The 21440-nt window shown below is 36.2% G+C and overlaps 1 protein-coding gene across 1 annotated transcript in view; it reads right to left on the bottom strand.

Moving 5' to 3' along the window:
- The window catches only part of SLC25A46 (solute carrier family 25 member 46), a 30153-nt gene extending 21343 nt beyond the window's left edge, over window positions 1-8810 (bottom strand). The window contains exons 1-5 of the mRNA XM_004466862.4: window positions 7501-8810; window positions 5429-5471; window positions 4190-4247; window positions 1993-2070; window positions 858-958 (exon numbers count right to left, since the gene is read on the bottom strand). Of these exons, the coding sequence (XP_004466919.2) occupies window positions 858-958; window positions 1993-2070; window positions 4190-4247; window positions 5429-5471; window positions 7501-7807 (587 nt within the window). The 5' untranslated portion in view covers window positions 7808-8810. The remainder of the gene's footprint in view (window positions 1-857; window positions 959-1992; window positions 2071-4189; window positions 4248-5428; window positions 5472-7500) is intronic.
- Window positions 8811-21440: the final 12630 nt, after the last annotated feature.

Here is a 21440-nt window from a genome sequence, read left to right as displayed (position 1 = left end):
AGAGTATTTGGCATAAATTATACTTCAGAAATATCTATCCAGCTTTACCCCTTTCTAATTCTATTCCATAGTTCAGACCCTTCATCATTTGGCCTGCATTACTGCAATACCTTTCTATAAGTCTCTACCTTCACCAGTCCACTTTTTTTTTACACTACCATCTGAGTATATACTTTATCAAAAACACCTATGTATTTTTTAAAAAGGGGATGGGGGAGAACTTTAGATTTCCAACTCCAAAGAGAATAAAGCCTAAGTTCTCTTGGAAAGGCACAATCATATCACAACCTCCTCAACATCATTTCCTATTATTTCATGCCAGTATTCCAAACACAAGATTACTTCTAATTATATGGAATTTCTAATCTCTAAAATACTGGGCATGCTGTCATCTCTACATGGAATGTTTCCAATTGTTAAGTCAATTTTTTACTTACCTTTTAAGATCTACCTCAGATTTCAGTTGTGTTTTGAAGCCCTTGCCAAAACTCCAGGCAAAGTGTCTACTGGGCTGTGAAAGGGGTTTATTTAATTACAGTACTAATTACAATGTACTCTGACATGTGTCTCCCTCAGCAAACTGGCTAAGACAAGGAATTGCTCACATATTTATGCTTGTACTTAGTTGAAGGTTGCTGGAACCTAGTAGGGTCTAAATGGAACCTGAAGGATATATCTCAAATAGGTAATAAATTAGAAAGCAATTTCTTTATCACATATTCATTCAATAAGATTGATTACTTGTTTTTTATCTTAGCTATTTCAGACAAGTTTTCAGATACAGATATTTTTAGAAATTGTCAAATTTAATCAAAATTTAATATGAAGCTAATATTGAAGAAAGGGAAAAAAGGTACCTTGGCAAAGGTGTGAATTCACTGATTATTCCTTCTGCTCCAAGTGTGACTCCCTGGACAATAAATGTACTGCCCATTCCTTTCCAAAGGGCTCTTGGTCCCTAAAGTGAACAAAATTTATTGTTATTTCTGTTAATGCCTAAATATGAAACTCAAAAAAGGTCTTAATAAAATTTGATTATTTAATGTTTACTGGTATTTTTCAATAAGGTATTATTCTCAGGGAAAACTGAGTAGATAATTATACCTAAATTTCCTGCCTCTCTTTATTGTTTTTTGGATTGTGTACATTTAGGGCAAGATGAATACTCCAATTAGTTAAACATCCCTAACGAGGGCTCCAGTTCTGACTACCTTCCAGACTCCTACAATTATATAATCAACTCCTTACTAGTCTTCTCCTTAGGATGACCCATAATTACCTCATATTTCACATATCCACAGGCAAACCTAATCAAACCTATCATACACCCCACCCCAAGTCTTTCTTTTTCTGCTGTATTTTCAATCTCCCTTGAAAACAGTTTTGTCATCCCAGTGTCCAAATCATATATCCAGATGGCACTTTTCTTTCATTCTTCATATTGTATAAGTTACCATATCTTATAAATCTCATCTCTTATAAATCTATCACTTTTTCCATCTTTACACCCTTATTTAAATCAATTTGAATACATTACAATAGTCTATCTCTAGTGATGCCCCTTTCCAAATACCATCAGTGATATTCCTGTTCTTACTATTTATCTTACATTATTAGCACATAAGATATACACATGGAAAAATCAAAAGAAACAAATGATACCAGGTGAAAAGTCTGTCTCCTTTTCAACCTAGTACCCCAGTAGTAGTTTCCTGTTTATCCTCCAAAGATAATGCACATATAGACAAGTATATTCCTGTGAATATATATAGATATATATTGTTTTGTTCATTTTTAACAGGTGGTAGCTTACTATGTGTACCATCCTGAAGCTAACAAATATCCCAAAGATTATCCCATACTCCGTATACTCCTTATCAGCAGACACAGGGCTATCTTCTTATTTTTAACAGCTACTTGATGTTTCATTATATAAACATAATTTATGTTTACCATAAAGAAATTTAATAGAATCTTTAGGGTAATGCTCACCTGAGTTTTGTTAAAGTTGTACATAATATTGATGACTGTAAATGGAGTGAGATGATAATTCTGGGCATGGTAATTAACCTGTAAAGAAGAAAGTTTATGAATGTTTTTTTGTCAAGAAGTAACAAAGCTATGAAAGACATGCCATTACAGCAAAAACAAAAGTTAAATTCTTAAGTCAGTATAAATTACATATCAGCAAAATTATTCTTGAAAGTATTTTGAATCACCTATTAAAAGTACAGTATGCTGAAAATCAATGTATAATATACTTAATAAAGAATATATAATAATGAAGGCCTTGTTTAATACTTATGTTTCCTTAAATGCCAGAATGACATTCAGTGTGGCAAAATGCCCATACCATTTAACCCAGAGGAACCAAGAATTCTGGGAACAAGAAATTTTCATCTCCCAACTCATGCTCATTTTGGCAAGCATTTTTCAAACTATAGGTTGCAACTAACTGATGAATTGTGAAGTCAGTTAAGTGGGGCAGAGCCAATATTTATTACATGAAATGTACATCACACATTCTAAAGGTATTATTTCATAAAACATTTTTTAGTTATTCATATATATACATATACTGGCTCACAATATAATATTGTCACAATGTAAAACAGATGTCTGAAATATGTTTTGGGGCATATTAACTACCCATGGTATTTGAATAACTATTTCTCTATATAAACTTATTTTTACAGTGCTAAGCATGAAGAGTTGACTTTGTAATGCTCTATATCTTTTCTAATTCTAACAGCAGCCAAGTAGGTTAGTTATATTACAGCAGTGTAGTGTGGTCTGCTGGACCCCATCACCCTTTCAGAAAAGCCAAAATAATTTTCTTAATGTTACTAAGGTATCCTTTGCCTCTTCATTGTGTTGACATTTTCACTGATGATGAAAAAGCATTAGGGGATAAAGTGCTGGCTCCTCAGCACACATCAAGGCAATGGCATCAAATTGTATTTCTGTACTTACTGTATTCTTCACATCACTTACTCACAGGGGAGTAAAAAATTTCTTGTTCCTGGAAAACTTGCTTCCTCTGTGTTAAATGGTATGCACATTTAATAGGTATTAAGTAATTTTCACTTAAAAATGTCCTCGATGAAGTAGTGCAAATTTTTAGTTTTATGGTATCAACCATTTCTGCATAAGGAAGTAAGGTAGCTGTGTTGAAGTAAAGCACTTATACAGTTGAGTTCCATGCTGAACTAGCCACTTTTTTCATGGAACACCATTTTTGCTTAAAAAAAATGACTGTCAAACCAGTTATTCACACTTGGGACAGATATTTTCTTGAAAATGAACAATGTAAGTTTGGCAATTAACAAAAACAAAAATGGATACCATTTGTAACCAATGATAAATATGAGTTTTCAAGCAAAAATGAGAATTTTTGAAAACCTGTATCTACCATCAAGAGCTTCTCAATACTCAAAAACCTTTTTTGGTGATACTGGTGGTGATTTTAATGAAAGGATTTTTTTTTTGAGATTGGGTAATCAAATGACATTACATTTGGAAAATCTATTTAACTCAATGAATTAATATTTTCAAATGACCAGTGCATGTTAAACTCATGCATGGGTAAAAAAAGAAAAAAAACATTCAAGGTACAATATAGCTCAAAGGATTTTAATGTAATGGAGCATAAAAGTTCACTGATGTGCTTTTAGATTTCACATTGCAAATTACACTTAAGAAGCTACCACTTGAGTATTGTTGTAGTATCAAAGAATATCCATGATTATTTAAAAGGGTATAAAATACACCTTCCTTCTTCAACTACACTTTCATATTTCTTTCAAAACAAATTGCAACAGATTGACTGCAGAAGCAGATCCGACACTCTAGCCGTCTTCTCTTATGCCAGACATTAAATTAAAAGTTATTTTTCATAAAATGTTATTTATGTTAATAGCTAATGCTTTTATTATTTTTAAGTGAGGTAAATAAATTCATTGAAAGTTTTAATTTTTGATACAGTAAATATCAATAGGCAACATAAAGTTCTTTGGGATCCTCAATCATTTCTAAGAGTTTAAAGAGGTCTTGAAACCAAAAAGTTTGATAACTGAGATTTTAGAACATTTCACATGGAGTAAGTGGTTTACAGTCTCGTGCTATTTGAGTTTCTGTACTTCAAATGAGGGTTAGGATTAGAGTTTTAGGTCATAGAAATTACATTTACCTGGCACTGACGGCGTAAAACAATGCAAGGATGGGCCAGTACATTTTCTGTAAAGAGACTATAAAAATAAATTATATATATGTGTGTATGACATATACATACATATATATATATTTAACAGCCAAATTTAATTTACAACTTATATATGTATCCAAACTATTCTTGGCTGAATAATCATGCAATTTTTTAATGTTTTCTACTGTTAAAAATTAAAACTAAAAAGTTTTTTTAAGTGTCTAGAGAGGTATACAAAAGCATTCCACCAATAAAAAGTTCAATATGAAAAGAAAGCCATATCTACAAACTAGTAAACAAGGGAAAGAACATGTAATATTAATATCTTTAGTACAAAGACAAAGCTAGATCTCTGTATGCTCTTTTTATAGACATTTTTATAAGCCCCTCTCCTTTTTTATCAGATGTCCTACAGACAAAGTTCCTATTAGGAGAGCCAATCTATTCTACACAAATCTCATTTTATAGATATTGGTTTTTATGTTCTTTGCACTTAAGTTAGAATTTTAAAGACCATGTTAATTGGCCAATATTTTATGTATTAAACATTTCTTTCAGAAGCATTCACTACAAAACAGGCTTACATACCCTACAGCCATGGGTTTAAGATACTAATACTAATGTATGTGTGTGCACACACACATTCACATAAACACACATATTAACAGTATATCAAATGAACAAAAAATTTTTAGTATAAATAGTGAGGCCAAAGGAAAATTAGGTCTAACTGAAAGAAAAATTTTAATACACAAGTTTTGTTTCTATTGATATTAACATCCTGAAGTTTAATTATGCAAAAAAGGTCACTTTTTTCTTGATTAAAATGTTTAAAACAATTGACAGTCACTCTCCCATAAAATGTAAGACTTGTGTAATTCTACTATTTTGGGAACCGGTATTCACTAAAGATCACAACAATCAAGGCTAAAGACTTTTCTTAAACAAAATTTTGATGATTAGAAAAAGAAATTACTATATTTCTTACACAATGACTTTGTGATTATAAAACTGTATGACTAATATCTACTGTTACTGGGGAAAAAATCAAGTTACAGATTTTAAATAATGATAATTGTTCTTCAAAACGATATCCAATATTTAATCTAGTGTTCCTAAGAATATTCCCAGTGAAAGAAATACTAATCACTTAATAATATAAATTTCATTAAAGAAAAAAATTGAGTAAAAAGTTAAATAAAATTTCTTTAAATAAAACATTACCTTGCAAGTCCAATACCAAATCCAGCAAATCTATTCAACTGTTCTAAAAGAGAAGGGATATGATTACTTATAAGCAATACTTAGGTTTACTGTGGAAAAAAAATTCTTTCCTCTTATTAATAGGCTGATTTTTTAACCTCCAGGTCCCCAAGTCAAATTCTTTTACAGGCAAGGAAGGTAGTTTTAATGAATGACACACTTTACTGAGGCTTGTGACTAGTTATAAAATGTAGACCTTCTAAAGGCACAGCCACTCTTCAGCTCCAACTCATTGGTGCCATGTGGGAGTGTGGGCCCAGGGTTTCTACACTGTGATTTTACTAAAAACATATTCTAATTTTTATACAAAATCTTCCAATTTTTAAACATTAAAAGCTATTTCAAAAAGCATTAAAACATTATGCAGGCCAAACTAAACATGTCTGTAGGTATCAGGTCTCAACTTTTGACTACAAATTGGTTTAAAAATTTTCTGGAGAAGGCACTGACTGATAACACCAAAAACTAGTTATTCAGTGTTACTAGAGAGAACAACTATGTTAAACCAATAGTCTCAAGTAAAACACCTCCAAATTATTAATTTGAAAGAGTACATAGTTAACCAAAATGGGTAAATATGACTCTTATTCCCTGTCTACCCTAGTTTTAATATTTGTCTCTATGAGAGGGAACTAGGCATATATGTGCTACCAGTGATGGCATTTCTACAGTCTTAATGGAAATGTTTACAGCTAGAAACATTCTGTGCATCTGTCAAAATGGAAAGAATATTTCCACTTGGCTAATGAGCCCAAAATAATGATGAAATACCACAACTCCAGTAGACATTAAATTTCAGCTATAATTCAATATCCACAAGGAATTCTCTCATCTCTGCTCTTTCAAATTAAGCAATGCCTTCACTATTCCTTTAAAATCAGAACAAGACATTATAAGCATGTTCCCGGGGAAATTATTTGGTTCACTCCTGCCTTGTAAATGAACAAGCAAGATAAAAAGCTAAGATGCTTTCACCTTTTCAGATTTTCCCATTTTATGTGTATAGATCATCCCCTAATATTGACAGAATATACTGCTGTTATTTTCTGGAAGGCTTATTATTTTTCCAGATGTTCGGAATACATTTAATAGTTAATGATAAAATTCATCTATTATTCTAACAATTCCAAGATAATGGGAGAGGCAGGCATTATTCCCACTTCATGAATTTTTTTTGAAAGTTGAGACTATCTAGAGCACAGTGTTGCAATTAAAACACAGGTCTCCTGACATCCTACAGAGAATAATTATGTCTTAATTCTAAAGTCATTTCTTGAAATATGATCAGTCTTTCTATAATAACTCTTTAGGTCTGAAGAAGGAAAGTGCAATCTGGAAATCTGGAAAACAATTAGACACAACTCCCATGAATAAAGAGGAAAAGGAAGGAAATGAGTTTTTTTTCCTTTGAATGTGCCCCATATTGCACAGGACATTTTCACAACCTCTTCTATTTAATACTTAAAACCCCCTGAGTTGTTATTATACCTGTCGTAGAAGAGAAATCTGGGGGCTCACAGAAGTTAAGAAATTCATTTAAGATCGCTCAGCTCATAAGTGTTTGAGCCAGGTTTGAATCCAAGTTCACCTATGCTGAAAAGCCTCTTCTTTTCAGAACAAGAACTACAAGTAAAATAAATGAATAAATAAAAATGAAGGAAACACTTTGCTGTCAAAGCCATTAGGTACAGGTAAAGATGATGAATAAACAGCAAATAATTCAGTTTGCTTCTTTGCTGTCTCAGGCTATGGGTTGTAATATGCCGAAATCCTTGAAAATTCCTACCACGCACCGGGTGACTAGGACAGGTGTCTATTTTTGGGAGATGATTTCGGAGAAAACGTTTGTTCGTGAGGAAGAGGTAGAAAGACCGCTTCAGGACTGGAGGACGATAGGAGGGCAGAGGGCGGGACCGCAATAGGCTGAGAAGAGATCGAAGGCGGGACCCTTTTCTTGGCTTCTTGGGTCTGCAGGCCACGAGCCGCGACTTCGCCACCCCACCCACCCTTTCCTGGGCCCCGATGACCCTCACCGCTATTTTGCTCCCGCACGCTGCCGCCGCCGCCGCCGCTACCGCCACGGCCACCGAGAAAGAGTTCCTCTACTGGACCCTCGAGCGGGGTGGAGGCGACCGGAGCGGCGTAGGCCGGGCTCTTCTCGCCCCAGTGCAGGTTGCGACTGCCCGGAATGTCCGGAGGAGTGGTCACCCAGTGGCTCAGGTCCGACGAAGCGCTGAAGGACCTTGCAGGGAAAGCGCCGCTGCCCCCAAAACCCTGCTCGTCCCGGGCGCCACCCCGGTAGCCCAAGCCATCAAATCCGTCCGGGCGCCGCGGATGCATCGCAGCGAGACAAAACAAGGCGAGCCCTCCCGGGGCCCACCACCTCTGGGATCACCCGGACCTCGAGCCGCACAGCTTATCCTAGGCCCTTGCCGCGTTAGGGGAATTCTGACAACCGGAAATCACATTGCAAACCCGGACGTCCTGGGTGCACGTGATCGTAGCCGCTTCCGGCGACCGTTAGAAACACGGTTGCTAGGGAGATGCGGCGGGGACCTGGGGCCAACCCTTAAAACTTTGTCACCGTTGGCCCCGTTAGGAAGGAGTTGAGAAGACGGTTGTGGGATTAATACAGCACGGTACCCTAGAGATGCCGAAAGAGTATTGGGGTAGGAGGTGCGGCCTGAATGGGATGAAGTCGAAAGAAGTGCTTCTGTTGAGAGAACGGGCTGGTGGAGCTGACCAGGTGCTCCGGGCAAGAAATGCCTCGCCCCACAGGCGACCAGGACCTAAGTCTTTTCTTTCTTCACTGGTGGGGCCTCGTTTGCCTCGAGGGAGCTGTTACAGGTTAGAGTTGGAGGGCGGGGGAGGGGAGGGTTAGTGACTTTCCACCAAGCTTTGTCTCTCGCACTTTAGGTTTTAAATTTCAGAGATCAAGGTTGGCCCAGTGGACCCAAGGCTACTATGGATGACTGGGGCAAGCAATTGAGAAAGTAGAAGTGAACATCTGACAAGAAAGAAATCCTTTCACACGAAGAGAAAATGCCCTCCGGAATTTAGGAATTAAGTATTATTAACTATTCTTATTTTAAGGCTACAAAACAACGACAAATAGTTTTCTGTAGTGTTTTGTTGTTGTTTTCCCTGTGCAACCAAATCCGAGCGGTATCTCTAGAAATAGGAACCCCTGGCAGAAAAATTACGCGGAATTCTGTAGCAAGCCCTCCTATTACCTGTTTTTTTGAGCTTCATGGATTCTTGAGACAGAGGTGCTCTCCCTAGGTCTGACGGAGCCTTCCGTGGGTTGCTCGTGCGTCCCTTCTTCCCCACAGGCTCCCAGGATTCCGAGGGGTTTCGAAAAGAACACTGACGCACTCCTCTCAGTCTTCGAGACACGATCTTCGATTTTAAATTAAAGCCATATAGGCAACTTCATTTTGAGGGGGTTGACATTCTTAAACCTGACTGGGTTGTGATGGGGTGACAAGGGTGTTCAACCTCTCACTTAATAAACGTATCGGATATTACTCGAGAACTAATACTGGCATGGCAATAATAAATGTGTGTGTGTGTGTGTGTGTGTGTATTTCTCTGTGACTGAGGAATGGTGGTTCCAAGGATGGGATTGGCTCAAGTCCTAAACCAATTATTTATTAAAAGGAGAAGGGGAAGAAGGCCTAAGTGTGAATATGTGTGTGTGCTTTTAATGTAAAAACATCTTGGGGAAGGGATGAATCATTAAAGGAGAGCAAGTAGGTAGCTAATAGAAGAGGGATTGGGAACAATAACACCGACCTAAGAGCTTACTCCTGAATAAATTCCAGCTGGAAAATGTACTTTTTCCTTTTTTTTTTTTTTAAGGTTAAATAACAGGTGAATATTTTTCAAGCAGTGAAAACTTTCTAAGAGCGACAAAGTCAAAAGTTATTTAGGAAAACATTTAAAAATTTAACCGTATAAAATTTAAATGTATGTGTGGTAATTGAAAAAGGAAAACAGTAATTAAAGTTGAAAGACAAGCCACAAAAATTACACTTTTACATGTTATAGACAAACAGCAATTAATGTAAAATGAGCTGTTACCGACGAATAAAGGCAAAAAAGTAGAGAAACATACAAAGGACATAGGGAGGCATTTCATATAAAAAGAAATGCAAATGGATAATAGTATGAAAAAAATGTGTAATTGAAGAAAAATTTAATAAAGCTATTTCACCTTTAAAATGACAATGTTTAAAAGGAAAAATGCATTGTCATGCAATGTGAGAAGAAAGTAACTCATTCATTTCTGGAGTGGTATAAAACCTAATAACATTTTGATGGAGAACAATTCATCAACGTATCAAAAACCATAAAAATATTCATATCTTTTGATTTCTAAATCTAAGGAAACATTTAAGGTGTGTATATTTACTTGTATGCATGTTCATGGCAAGACTACAATCACAAAAAAATGGCAGGTATCTAAATAGCAATGAATAAAGGGTTAATTAAATAAAGTACATCTATATGGTCCTTTACTCAAAATACATTTATTTAGCACTTACCTTGTGCCAGGTACTGTTACAGGCAATGGGAATAGAGGTGAATAAGCCACATAAAGTCCCTGCATTGATAGAACTGACATTCTAGGCAGGAGGACAAATAATTACAAACCTGTATTATGTCAGATAATGAAACAAATATAAAAGGCAATATCACATAATGACAAAATATATATTAACAAAATCTTGAGCAAGTGATAGAATGAGTCTTAAATTTGGTGGTCCAAGAAGTCCTGAGGAAGTGACCTTTGAACAGCAACCTGAATGAAGTAAGGAAGTAAACCATGTGTGACTATCTTGGGGAGAAAAAAATTCCAGGCAGAGTTTAGTATAAATAAGGCCCTGACAACAAGCTAGCTAGCCAATGAGCAAGGGGGAAAATGATAGAAAAGATCTTGGGGCATCCTAATTAATAGATAAGAATTTAGTGGGTTTGTTTCTGAGAATAGAGGAATGACATGACTTGATTGATATTTAGGATTAACCTGGCTTCTGCATTATGCAGAGGTAGAAGCCTCCTCTACTCAGAGAGCTATTACAGTCTGCTGAGGCAAGAGATAGTGCTAGAGAGAGTAATGAAGGAGATGAGCTGAGTTGAGAGTATGCATGCTTAAAGATCACATTAGAGATGGTTATTAAATTGAAAATGTTGGTGTTAAAACCATTATGTACGGCACAATTTCACTTTTGTTAAAAAGAATAATAATGATGCACATTAGAAGGACAGGTGCCAACATTATAAGATTGTATTATACCTGGATAGTGAGTTAGCATTTGAGTTTTATTTTTGGACTTTGCATTTTCTAATTGCTCTAAGATAATCTATTTTTGTCTAAAAAGGAAAATTATTTTTAGAAAAAATCAATAGAGCAGATTTACTTATGGACAAAGCAATAAAGATCTTGGATTACTGAATCTGTTCTCATGATTCATATAGTATTTACGAAGCAGTCTGTAGAGCACTATCAAAGTCCTGTCATCCTGTAGTTCTTCAAAACCTTTCTGAAATCATGATGCTGAAATGGCCCATGTTATAGCATTTCCACCTACTTTGGGAAGCTCATAACACATGAATTAAAAGCAGGGAATTCTATTTAGCATTTAGAAAGAGTGGCCAACATGCATTTGATGAGAATAAGAGTATAATATTTAATAATAGTATTACTACATATTATGGCATAACAAATTCTCCAAAACTGAACAGCTTAAAACAACATTTAACATCTCGTAGTTTCTGTAGTTCAGTAATTTGGGAGTGACTTAGATGGGTGGTTCTGGTTCAGGGACTCTCATGAAGTTGCAGTCAAGACTTCAACTTGTGCTGCAGTCCTTTTATTTATTTTTTTAATTTTTTATTCATTTTTTAAAAAATACTACATTAAAAAAATATGAAGTCCCATTCAACCCCACCACCCCCACCCCCCACTCCCCCCACAGCAACACTCTCTCCCATCATCATGACACATCCATTGCACCTGGTAAGTACATCTCTGGGCATCGCTGCACCCCATAGTCAATGGTCCACATCACAGCCCACACTCTCCCACGTTCCATCCAGTGGGCCCTGGGGGGATCTACAATGTCCCGTAGTTGTCCATGAAGCACCACCCAGGACAACTCCAAGTCCCGAAAATGCCTCCCCATCTCATCTCTTCCTCCCATTCCCCGCACCCAGCAGCCACCATGGCCACCCTTCCCACACCAATGCCACATTTTCTCTGTGGACATTGGATTGGTTGTGTCTATTGCACATCTATGTCAAGTGGGGGCTTAGATTCCACATGGATACTGGATGCAATCCTCCTGCTTTCAGTTGTAGGCTGCAGTCCTTTTAGACTTGAATGGACTTGACTTGGGCTAGTGCACCCATTTCCAAGATATCTTACTCAGATAGCCATGGAAAGAAGGCCTCCATTTCTTTTTGGTTGTTGTCAGGATGTTACTTTCCACATGAAGGTCTCCATCAAACTGCTTGAGTGTCCTTATGACATGACAGGTGGCTTCTTTCCTGAGCAAGTAACTTAAATAGGAGAGAGCAAGAAGGAAGCCACAATGTCTTTCATGACTTAACCACACATAATCACTTCTGTTACATTCTCTTCTTAAATAGTGAGTTGCTAAGTCCAAACCACATCCAGGAGACGAATATTAGGTTCTATCTTTTGAAGGGAGGTTTTCAAAGAATTTGTGTTCATATTTTAAAATCACCGCAATATTAGACCATCATATAGCAATTAATGGATAGAGGATATATATGTGTTTGTTCTCTCCTCTTCCCTCCCTGCCCCCAGTTGTCTGCTCTCTATGTCCACTCACTGAATGTTCTTCTGTGTCTGCTTGCATTCTTGTCAGCCGCACTGGGCATCTGTGTCTCTTTTTGTTGCATCATCTTGCTGCGTCAGCTCTCCTTGTGCGGTGCCACTCCTGGGCAGGCTGCGCTTTTTTTCGCACAGGTGGCTCTCCTTGTGGGGTGCGCTTCTTGTGGTGGGGCTCCCCTAAGCAGGGGACATCCCTACATGGAACGGTACTCCTTGTGCACATCAACACTGAGTGTGGGCCAGCTCACCACATGGGTTAGGAGGTCCTGGGTTTGAACCCTGGACCTCCCATATGGTAGACGGGCACTCTATCAGTTGAGTCAAATCTGCTTCCCGATAGAAGATATATGAAGTCACCAAAATTTACACAAAAATTTACACACATTTTCACACAATTATTAATATTAAAGTGACTTCTTTTTTCTAGTAAATATATATTAAGGATTAGTTATCTTCTAAAATAATCACATGGTAGAAATACATATAACCAGAAAATAGTTCAATAAATATTTTTAAAATTTCAGCCATTATTTAATTAGACTTGAGTTGAACTACAAATGAAGAATAAGCAGAATATTTTGATAATAATCAAGAATTGGCACAGAATATGACCCTGCTAAACGACAGTAAAGAACAAGCTGGTCATTCATTTCTGTTAACACATTAACACTGAATGAACTTTAAAAAAAGTTACCTATAGTTTCACTCATGAATTCATGAATTCACACAACAACATCAAGCATTATTCATCCAGCAACATTTAGTGAACTAGTATATGCTAGTTACTGTATTAGGTACTATAATGCAGCTGTGTACTAGGCATTTAATGCCACACAAGGATGGCATTTAATGACATTTAAAAGAATTTATTTCTAAAAGAAGTTGAAAGAGATAACTTAGAAAAAAATTTAATGGAACATGAAGAGTAAGTAAAAGTAACAAAGTTTTCTGTTAGGAAATTGGTATACATATTTTTTCATTGCTGCATTTAATATCTGTTGAAGGTTGAATCATTCACCCCACAAAAGCACGTTCTTTATCTAAATCCAAGTTCATGTGGGTGTGAACCCATTTGTGAATAGGACCTTTAGAAGATGATGTTAGTTATTTTTACATTCTTAATTAACAATTTTATTTCACACACACACACAAAGAACAGAAAAAGGCAGCTCAACAAGTTATGGAAACATTACTCAAACATTTTTTTTCAGGCACTTTCATCTAATTCAGACTGCTAACTCATTAGTTCCTCTAGTGCTCAAAAAGGTACACAGATGAACACAGATTAGTTAAGTGGCATAGTAAAGTTCTTCTTATTAATAAAAAAAAATGAAGAGGAGAAAAAATGTTTTATCACTTCATATCCTTTTTTTTAACTTTTAACATTTATATAGTACCAACTTTGCTACAAAACTTTACAATGTTGTTGTTAACTATAGTCCATAAATTACATTAGTTATATTTTTTCAACATATCACCACATTCTTAACACCTGTAGTAGAACATTCCTGTATTTATATTATTAACCACAATCCTCATCTACTTCCAAAATCATTGTTATACATTCCCAATATTATCCTCCAGCTGTCCACCAAGTAACATTAATTTTCCTAGACTACTCATTTAAGCCACAATCACATCCAAAAATCAAGTATTTGTTACATTCATTGTAATGTGCTACCATCGAGTCCAACCATTACCACGTATTTATATTTGACCTTATTAAATATTCCATATACATCCAGCATCTTCTCCCCCTTCTCATTCCACATTTCATCTCCCACTATGAAGATGATATTATTAAAGGTGTGACCAAATTGAATTTGAGGGTTCATAATCTATAATACTGGAGGCCTTATAAAGAAAGGAAATTCAGTCAGTAGAAACCAGAAATCCAAGTTAGAGAATGTAGAAGACAGAAATAAGGACAGCCATGTGAAGGAGGACTATTACCATGAGACTGCTACCAAACCCAGGAGGAAGCATGGCCTTTATGACATCTTTATTTTGGATTTCTGACCTTCAAAACCATGTGTCAATAAATTCTTGTTCAAGCCAACACCTGGTGTGATATTTGACATAGCTGGAGCAAATTAAGACAATGCAATACAAATGCAATATTAAAATCTTGTTTTACCTTTTGCCTCTAATGCAGTCTTACAAGTCAAATGATCGTTTGAGTTTTAATTATCTTTTCTCTCTCTTTTTGAATAATAAAAACTTCAGGTGCTGCTTTGTTTATTCCCTACTCCACTGTAATAATACTAATGAGAAACCTAAAGCTGACATCAAAGAACTTCAAAAGTATTAAAAGCTATTATTTAGAAAGGTGTTAAATTTCAAAATCAATATTAATTCTAATGTAGTAATTCAAACTGATTAATATTTTTACACCTATCTTTTTCATATGATTCACTTTTTCCCTTCCCTTTGAATGTCTTTTTTATTAGAGAAGTTGTAGGTTTACAGAAAAATAATGCAGAAAGTGCTTTTTTTTGATACTATCGATGAAACACTATTATACTATTAACAGTAGTTCGTAGTTTAGGGTTCACTGTATTGTACAGTTCTGTGGTTTCTAATTTTTTTTTGTTCTAGTAACATATATACAACCTAAAATTCCCCATTTTTACCACTTTCAAATTAATAATTCATTGCTGTTAATTACATTCACAGTGTTGTGCTTCCATCACCACTATCCATTACCAAAACTTTTTCATCATCCCAAACAGAATCTATGTCTCAATTAAGCTTTAACTTCCCATTCCATCCCCTTAATCCCAGTCCCTGGTAGTCTACATTCTAGTTTCTGACTCTATAAATTTACATTTTCCAATTACTTCATATAAGTGAGATCGTACAATACATGTCCTTTTTTGAATGACTTATTTTACTCAACATGTTGTCTTCAAGGTCCCTCAATGTTGTATCATGTGTCAGAACTTCATTCCTTTTTACAGTTGAATAATATTCCATTGTATGTATTACCACATTTTCCTATGATACAGTATTTTTATTTTAAAAATTATTATATTGTTTATTATTCATTTATAAATAACATTTACTATTTATTTTTATTTATTATATTATATATTACTTATACTATTATATAATTTATTATAATATTTGTTATTTATGTTTATTGTTTATTATTCATATTGTTCTTGAGAGCAGCATATGATGCATTCATAAATGCAGAGAACATAGGGGACAGAGGTAGAAGAGAAAAATCTTAGAAGAAAGAGAGTTTACCTGTTCCCTTTTCTTCCTGCTCTGCCCACCACCACCTCTCCTGCCTGTAATGGCAGAGCCACTCAGGCAACATGTAATGTGAGCCTAAGCTGCAGGGAGCTGCCTTAAAGTTGGGGAATGGTTTGGGTTAGGGTCCTTTCCTACCTGATGGACAAATCATGCTTAAAGATCCATTTCAAGTGTCAGCACTTTGTGGAGGATGCAGTGTCTAGCAGGACAGACTCTGGAGTTGGCTCGACCTTGGTTTATATCCCAGCTCAATGATTAACCAGCCATGTGCTCTTTGGCCTGTTGCTCAGCTTCTAAGTTTTAGATATTTACATGCAAAATTTATGTAATAGTACTTAACTTGTGGGCTATTGTGAGAAATATAGTTCTGTAGCACATTGTATACAAATCAAATATACGGTATTCTAATTACTTTTTTATATAATACTCTCAGTAGACAGGGAGTTCCTTCAATAGAGTTAATGGTTTCATCATTTTTATATCCTCAGTACTTATCTTAATATCTAGTACTAAATAAAGCCCTTAACAATGTTAATTAAATATAATCAGATCACATATCTGAATCTGGAATTTTAAGAAACTAATTTGTCAGAGTCAGCAAAAATCCATAAAGGCAGTAAAAGTGCTTTTCCTCAAGTTACTTCTCTCTCCATTAATGTAAGCCTACCTGAATTTATCTAATTTAAAGAGTGATCACAGCTGTTCTGTTTCTGCCTAGAAGACAAAGAATTCCAAAGCTGCTTCCATTTCAGTGACAGACCTGTGCTGACCCAGTCATAATGCTCCCCCTTCATTCCTGATTTTATTTATTTACATTTTCTCTCTTCTTTCTATAGTCTTGATAAGTGTTTGTAGATTTTGTTGATTTTCTCAAAGAAAATAATTTTGTTGATTTTCTTTTCATTTTGTTGATTTTCTCTATTGCTTTGTTATCTTTGTTGTTCTCAATATCATTTTTTCTGCTCTATACTTTATTTTTTTCTTTCTACTTGCTTTGAGATTCGTTTGCTGTCCTTTTTCTAGTTTCTCCAATTGTTCAGTTAGATCTTCGATTTTAGCACTTTCTTCCCTTTAAATAGGCATTTAGGGCTATAAATTTCCCTTTCAGCACTGCCTTCACTGTATCCCATAAATTCTGATAAGCTGTGCTCTCATTTTCATTCATCTTGAGATATCTAATAATTTCTCTTTTAATTTCTTCTTTGACACACTAATTGTTTAGGATTGTGTTGGTTAGCCTCCATATATTGGCAAATTTTCCATTTCCCACCCGTTATTGATTTCCAGCTTCACTCCATTATGATCAAAGAAGACTTTGTACAAATTTATTGAACACCGTTTTGTGGCCCAACATGTGGTCTGTCCTGGAGAAAGATCCATGAGCACTTCAGAAGAATGTATAAACTGCTGATTTGGGGTGCAATGTTCTGTATATGTCTGTTAGGTCCAGCTCATTTATCATATTGTTCAAGTTCTCTCTTGCTGATCTTCTGTCTAGTTATCTATTGATGTTAGTTGTGTGCTGAAGTCTCTAACATTATTGTAGAAACATCTCTTTCTCTTTTCAGTTTTTCCTGAGTTTGCCTCATGTATTTTGGGGCAGCCTGGTTAGGTGCATAGACATTTATGATATCCCTGGTGGATTGTCCCTTTTATTAATATACAATGGCCTTCTGTTTTTCACCACTTTTTTTTTGCATTTGAAGTCTGTTTTGTCTGACACTAGTATAACAACCCCTGCTTTCTTTTGGTTACTATTTGCATTAAATATCTTTTTCCAGTCTTTCACTTTGAGTCTTTTTGCATCCTTGGGTCTAAGGGGAATCTCCTGTCGACAACATATGGACGGCTCATCCATTCTTATCCATTCTGTCAGCCTATGCTTTCAATTGGAGAGTGTCATACATTAACATTCAATGTTATTATTGAATAGGCATTACTTACTCCAGCCATTTTATCCTTTGGCTTTCATACGTCAGATCTTATTTTTGTCCATCTTTTCTTTTTTATTTATCTTTTTTTGTTACCCTTTCTGATAGTCTTCAGTTTTATAATCTCCTCCAAACATCTCCCTCTACTCTTTTCTTTCCTGGTTGGAGAACTCCCTTTAGTGTTTCCTGCAGAGCTGGATTCTTGTTTATGAACTCTTTTAATTTCTGTTTATCTGTGAATATTTTAAGCTCATCATCATATTGGAATGACAGTTTTGCCAGATAAAGAATTCTTGGCTGGCCATTTTTCTCTTCTGGTACCTTTATTATATCATATCACTGCCTTCTCACCTTCATGGAGTCTGAAGAGAAATCTGCACTAAGTCTTATTGGACATCCCTTGTATGTATGTTTCACTCTTCCCTTATTGCTTTCAGAATTTCCTCTTTGACATTTGACATCCTGCAAATTACATGTCTTGGGGTAGATTTATTTGGGTTTATTCAAATAGGATTAAGCTGTGCTTCCTGGACATATTTATTCACTTCTTTCCTGGGAGTTCGGAAATCCTGATGCTGAGTTTACTCTGATGTTCAATTTCTCTCTCTTGCCTAGGGACTTACTGTTAAGTAGCTTTGTGCGGCCTCTGTTCTTTGACTTTTGGTTCAACTTGTTTTAGACATTTAGGATTGTCCCTACTTGTTCATATCAGGGCTAAGATCCCAGTAATGGGGTGTAGGCCAGTTTACAAGGGCCTTGGAGAGGGTGGTAGCAAAGGTGCCTGCTTACCGCTTTTATTTATTATTATTTTTCCTTTTTTGTACACTTTCCTGGTCTGGCTAAAAGTGACACTCTTTGGCAGACCTCTCAGCTCAGATTCCTGATGCTGGGGGAATGCATTCAGAGTAATTCTTCAGGCAGTTGGGCGGTATAGAACCAATGTCCTCAAGGCTGGCTAAGCCTCACAAAAAAAACTTTCTCAGGGGCAGTTCTCCACCTTTGCAGGCCACACCTCCCTCCCTCTGCTTCCTCAGAAACCAGGCTGGGGCAGTAGGAAGGGTGTTTGAGAAGGCAAATTATCTTTAGCTCCCTGTTGGCTCTCAGTGCAAGCAATGTCCTGGTGCCACCCTGTCTGAAGTGCAGGACCCCTCCAATGTAGCAGACCAAGTTTGCTGGCCAAAATCTGAATTTGCTGTAGGTTGTATCCTGCCTCCCCTTTCGAGGGGAAGAGGACCCCTGCAATCCCTCAGGCCACAGTCACTGCAGTCACTGCCACTGGCTCTATAGGTGGGGGATGGGGACTGCTGCTTTTGCAGCTCTACTCATGGTATTTTTCAGTGAGCTGGGACTATTTTCCTTGCCCCTCACTCCTCTGGGTGCTGTCTCACTTTCCCCTGGTATCCTGAGCCCCAGAGCAGTACTTCAGTCTCTGCCTGTTCTCTATTTTTTCTGGGAAAGAAGTGATCTCTCTACCTCCCTAATCCTCCATCTCCCAGGAAATTTCCTACAATTCACTTTTTAAAAAAGATTTTTTAAATTTAATTTATTTTTCCTGCTCCCCCAGATGGTTCTCTTGTCTGTCAGCTCATTGTTGGCTCACCTCCACCAGGAGGTTCTGGAACCATAACCAGGACCTCCCATGTGGGAAGCAGGTGCTCAACTGCTTGAACCACATCCACTCCCTATTTTTTACTTTTAAGTTTTAAAAATTCCCCTGAATTTATTTTTGTTATGATGTGCAATAGTAGTACATATTTGTTTTCTTCCAAATCGTGCCCAAGCTCTTTACTGCTTTTCCCCACTGAATTAAAATGGCACTTTTATTATACCTAAATATTTATGATTTTATGTATTCTGTTTTGTTCTACTGATACATATGGGCTGATAACTTAAAGGATTTTCCTAGTAACTTTAATAAATGATGTTTTAGTTTCCTAGACTGTTCAAGCAAATACCATACAATGGGATTGCTTAATTAATGGAAATTTACTAGCTTATGATTTTGAGGTTAAGAAAAAGGTCAAATCAAGGCATCATCAAGGTGATGCTTTCTCTCCAAAGATCAGTGTCCTTGGCTTGCTGCCTGTGATCCTTGGCTCCTCTGTTACCTGGTAAAGCACATGGTAACCTCTTCTGGCCTCTCCCTTTCCTCCCAGGTTCCCTTGGTTTCAGATCCTGACTGCCCTCTCTTTGGCTTTTTTTTTTCTCCCTCTGTCTGAATTTCAGTCCACTTACAAAAGGAGTACAGTAACAGTGTTACTGATTGAGGTGGGCCAAGCCTTCTTAATTGAAGTAACCTCAAAGGATCCTACTTACAATAGTTTCACACCAAACAGGAATGGACTAATTTAAGAACATGTTTTTCTGCAGCACATTCAGCTTTAAGATGCCACCTGTGCTAAGTCAAACCCTCCTTCACTTGTTGCCTTTTATTAATTTTCTTCACTAGACTGCATTGATTGTTCCAAATGAACTTTAACATCATTCCATTCTTCACCCCTCTGCTCCCAACACATACAAACACAACAATTTAGGATTTGAAGTGTAGCTGTGTAAAATTTATAGACTAACCCAAAGAGGTTAGATTATTAACTTATATCATGAAGTGCTCCCTTTGAGGACTCAGTGTTTTCTATTTGCTGAGGTCTTTATTCATGCCACTAAGTGCTTTCATCCAAAAACAAGTTATGTTTTTCATTTTTTTTCTTTTTATGTAGAGCAATTATTCAGTGTATGGTATGCTTTGAGGATCTAACTTAATCCTCATTACTTCATTACTTTAATAGCTATAAATAGATAACCTCGGTTAAAAATTTTTGTCATTTGATTTTGTGGCCATGGGAAAACTATTTCTTTTGGTATATTTGGTTTAAAGCTCACTATCAGTTCTTTCCAGGCACATTTATACATCTTCAGTTAATTTTGATTGTATCTCCTCTTTGAATGGTTTAATCTTTTACTAAAGATTTATTTTATTTATTTATTTTCCTCACCCCCTCATTGTTTGCACTTGCTGTCTCTGTTGAGTGCTCATCTTCTTTTTAGGAGGCACTGGGAACTCACCCTGGGACCTCCCATGTGGGAGGGAGGTACCTAATTGCTTGAATCATTTCCATTCCCGGCTTTGTTATGTCTCTCATTATGTTTTCCTTCTTGTATCTCTTCTTGTGTCAGGTCGCTGCACCGGTCACATCAGCTCGCTGTCCCACACATCTTATTTAGGCGGCATGGGGAACTGAACCCAGGATCTCCCATCTGGTATGCAGGAGCTCACTCTCTTGAGCCACATCTGCTTCCTGGTTCAATCTTAAAGTGTAGTAGGAGTAGGGGAGGAGTTTGTGAATTCTTCTCTGTGTAAAAACTTTACTCTAGATTCTTCATAGACTCATCAACTGTTTTTTACATTATGGAGAAGAATTTTTTTGGTCAATCTGCTTTTTATTTCTTTATGAATTATGTGGTTTGTATTTTTTATACTTTTAACAATTTTTCTGGATCTTTAGAAAGAAGTCATAAAGCTATTTTTTATGTGCAGCAGTCTTTCCACATTAATTTTATTTGAAATAATGTAAGCACTGCATATTAGCTTTGGATTTAATCAGAAATGCTTTTCTGCACTTTTCCATATATTAAAAAAAAAAGTGAACATTTGTGGAATACATAAAGTTACTTGCCCATTGGTAGACTTAGGAATTTTATAAGGATTTAAATTAGATGATTTTATTGGATATTGATCTGCCTCAGGTCTTATTTTGCTTGGGTCAAGAAGGTTTTCTTTTCTCCCCTACTAATTCTTTGATCTTATTATTATTTTAAAAAATTCGTTCTCTCTTTTTGGAACACATTATATGTAAGTTGGTACTCTAGGATCTGCTCTCTAAGATATACTTATTATAGTTTTTCTCAAAAATTTCACTTT

This window comes from Dasypus novemcinctus, chromosome 2 (genome assembly GCF_030445035.2).
Source record: "Dasypus novemcinctus isolate mDasNov1 chromosome 2, mDasNov1.1.hap2, whole genome shotgun sequence".
Classification (NCBI taxonomy): Eukaryota; Metazoa; Chordata; class Mammalia; order Cingulata; family Dasypodidae; genus Dasypus; species Dasypus novemcinctus.
Note: the sequence above shows the minus strand (reverse complement) of the source record. Positions and strands in the feature narration are given on the sequence as shown.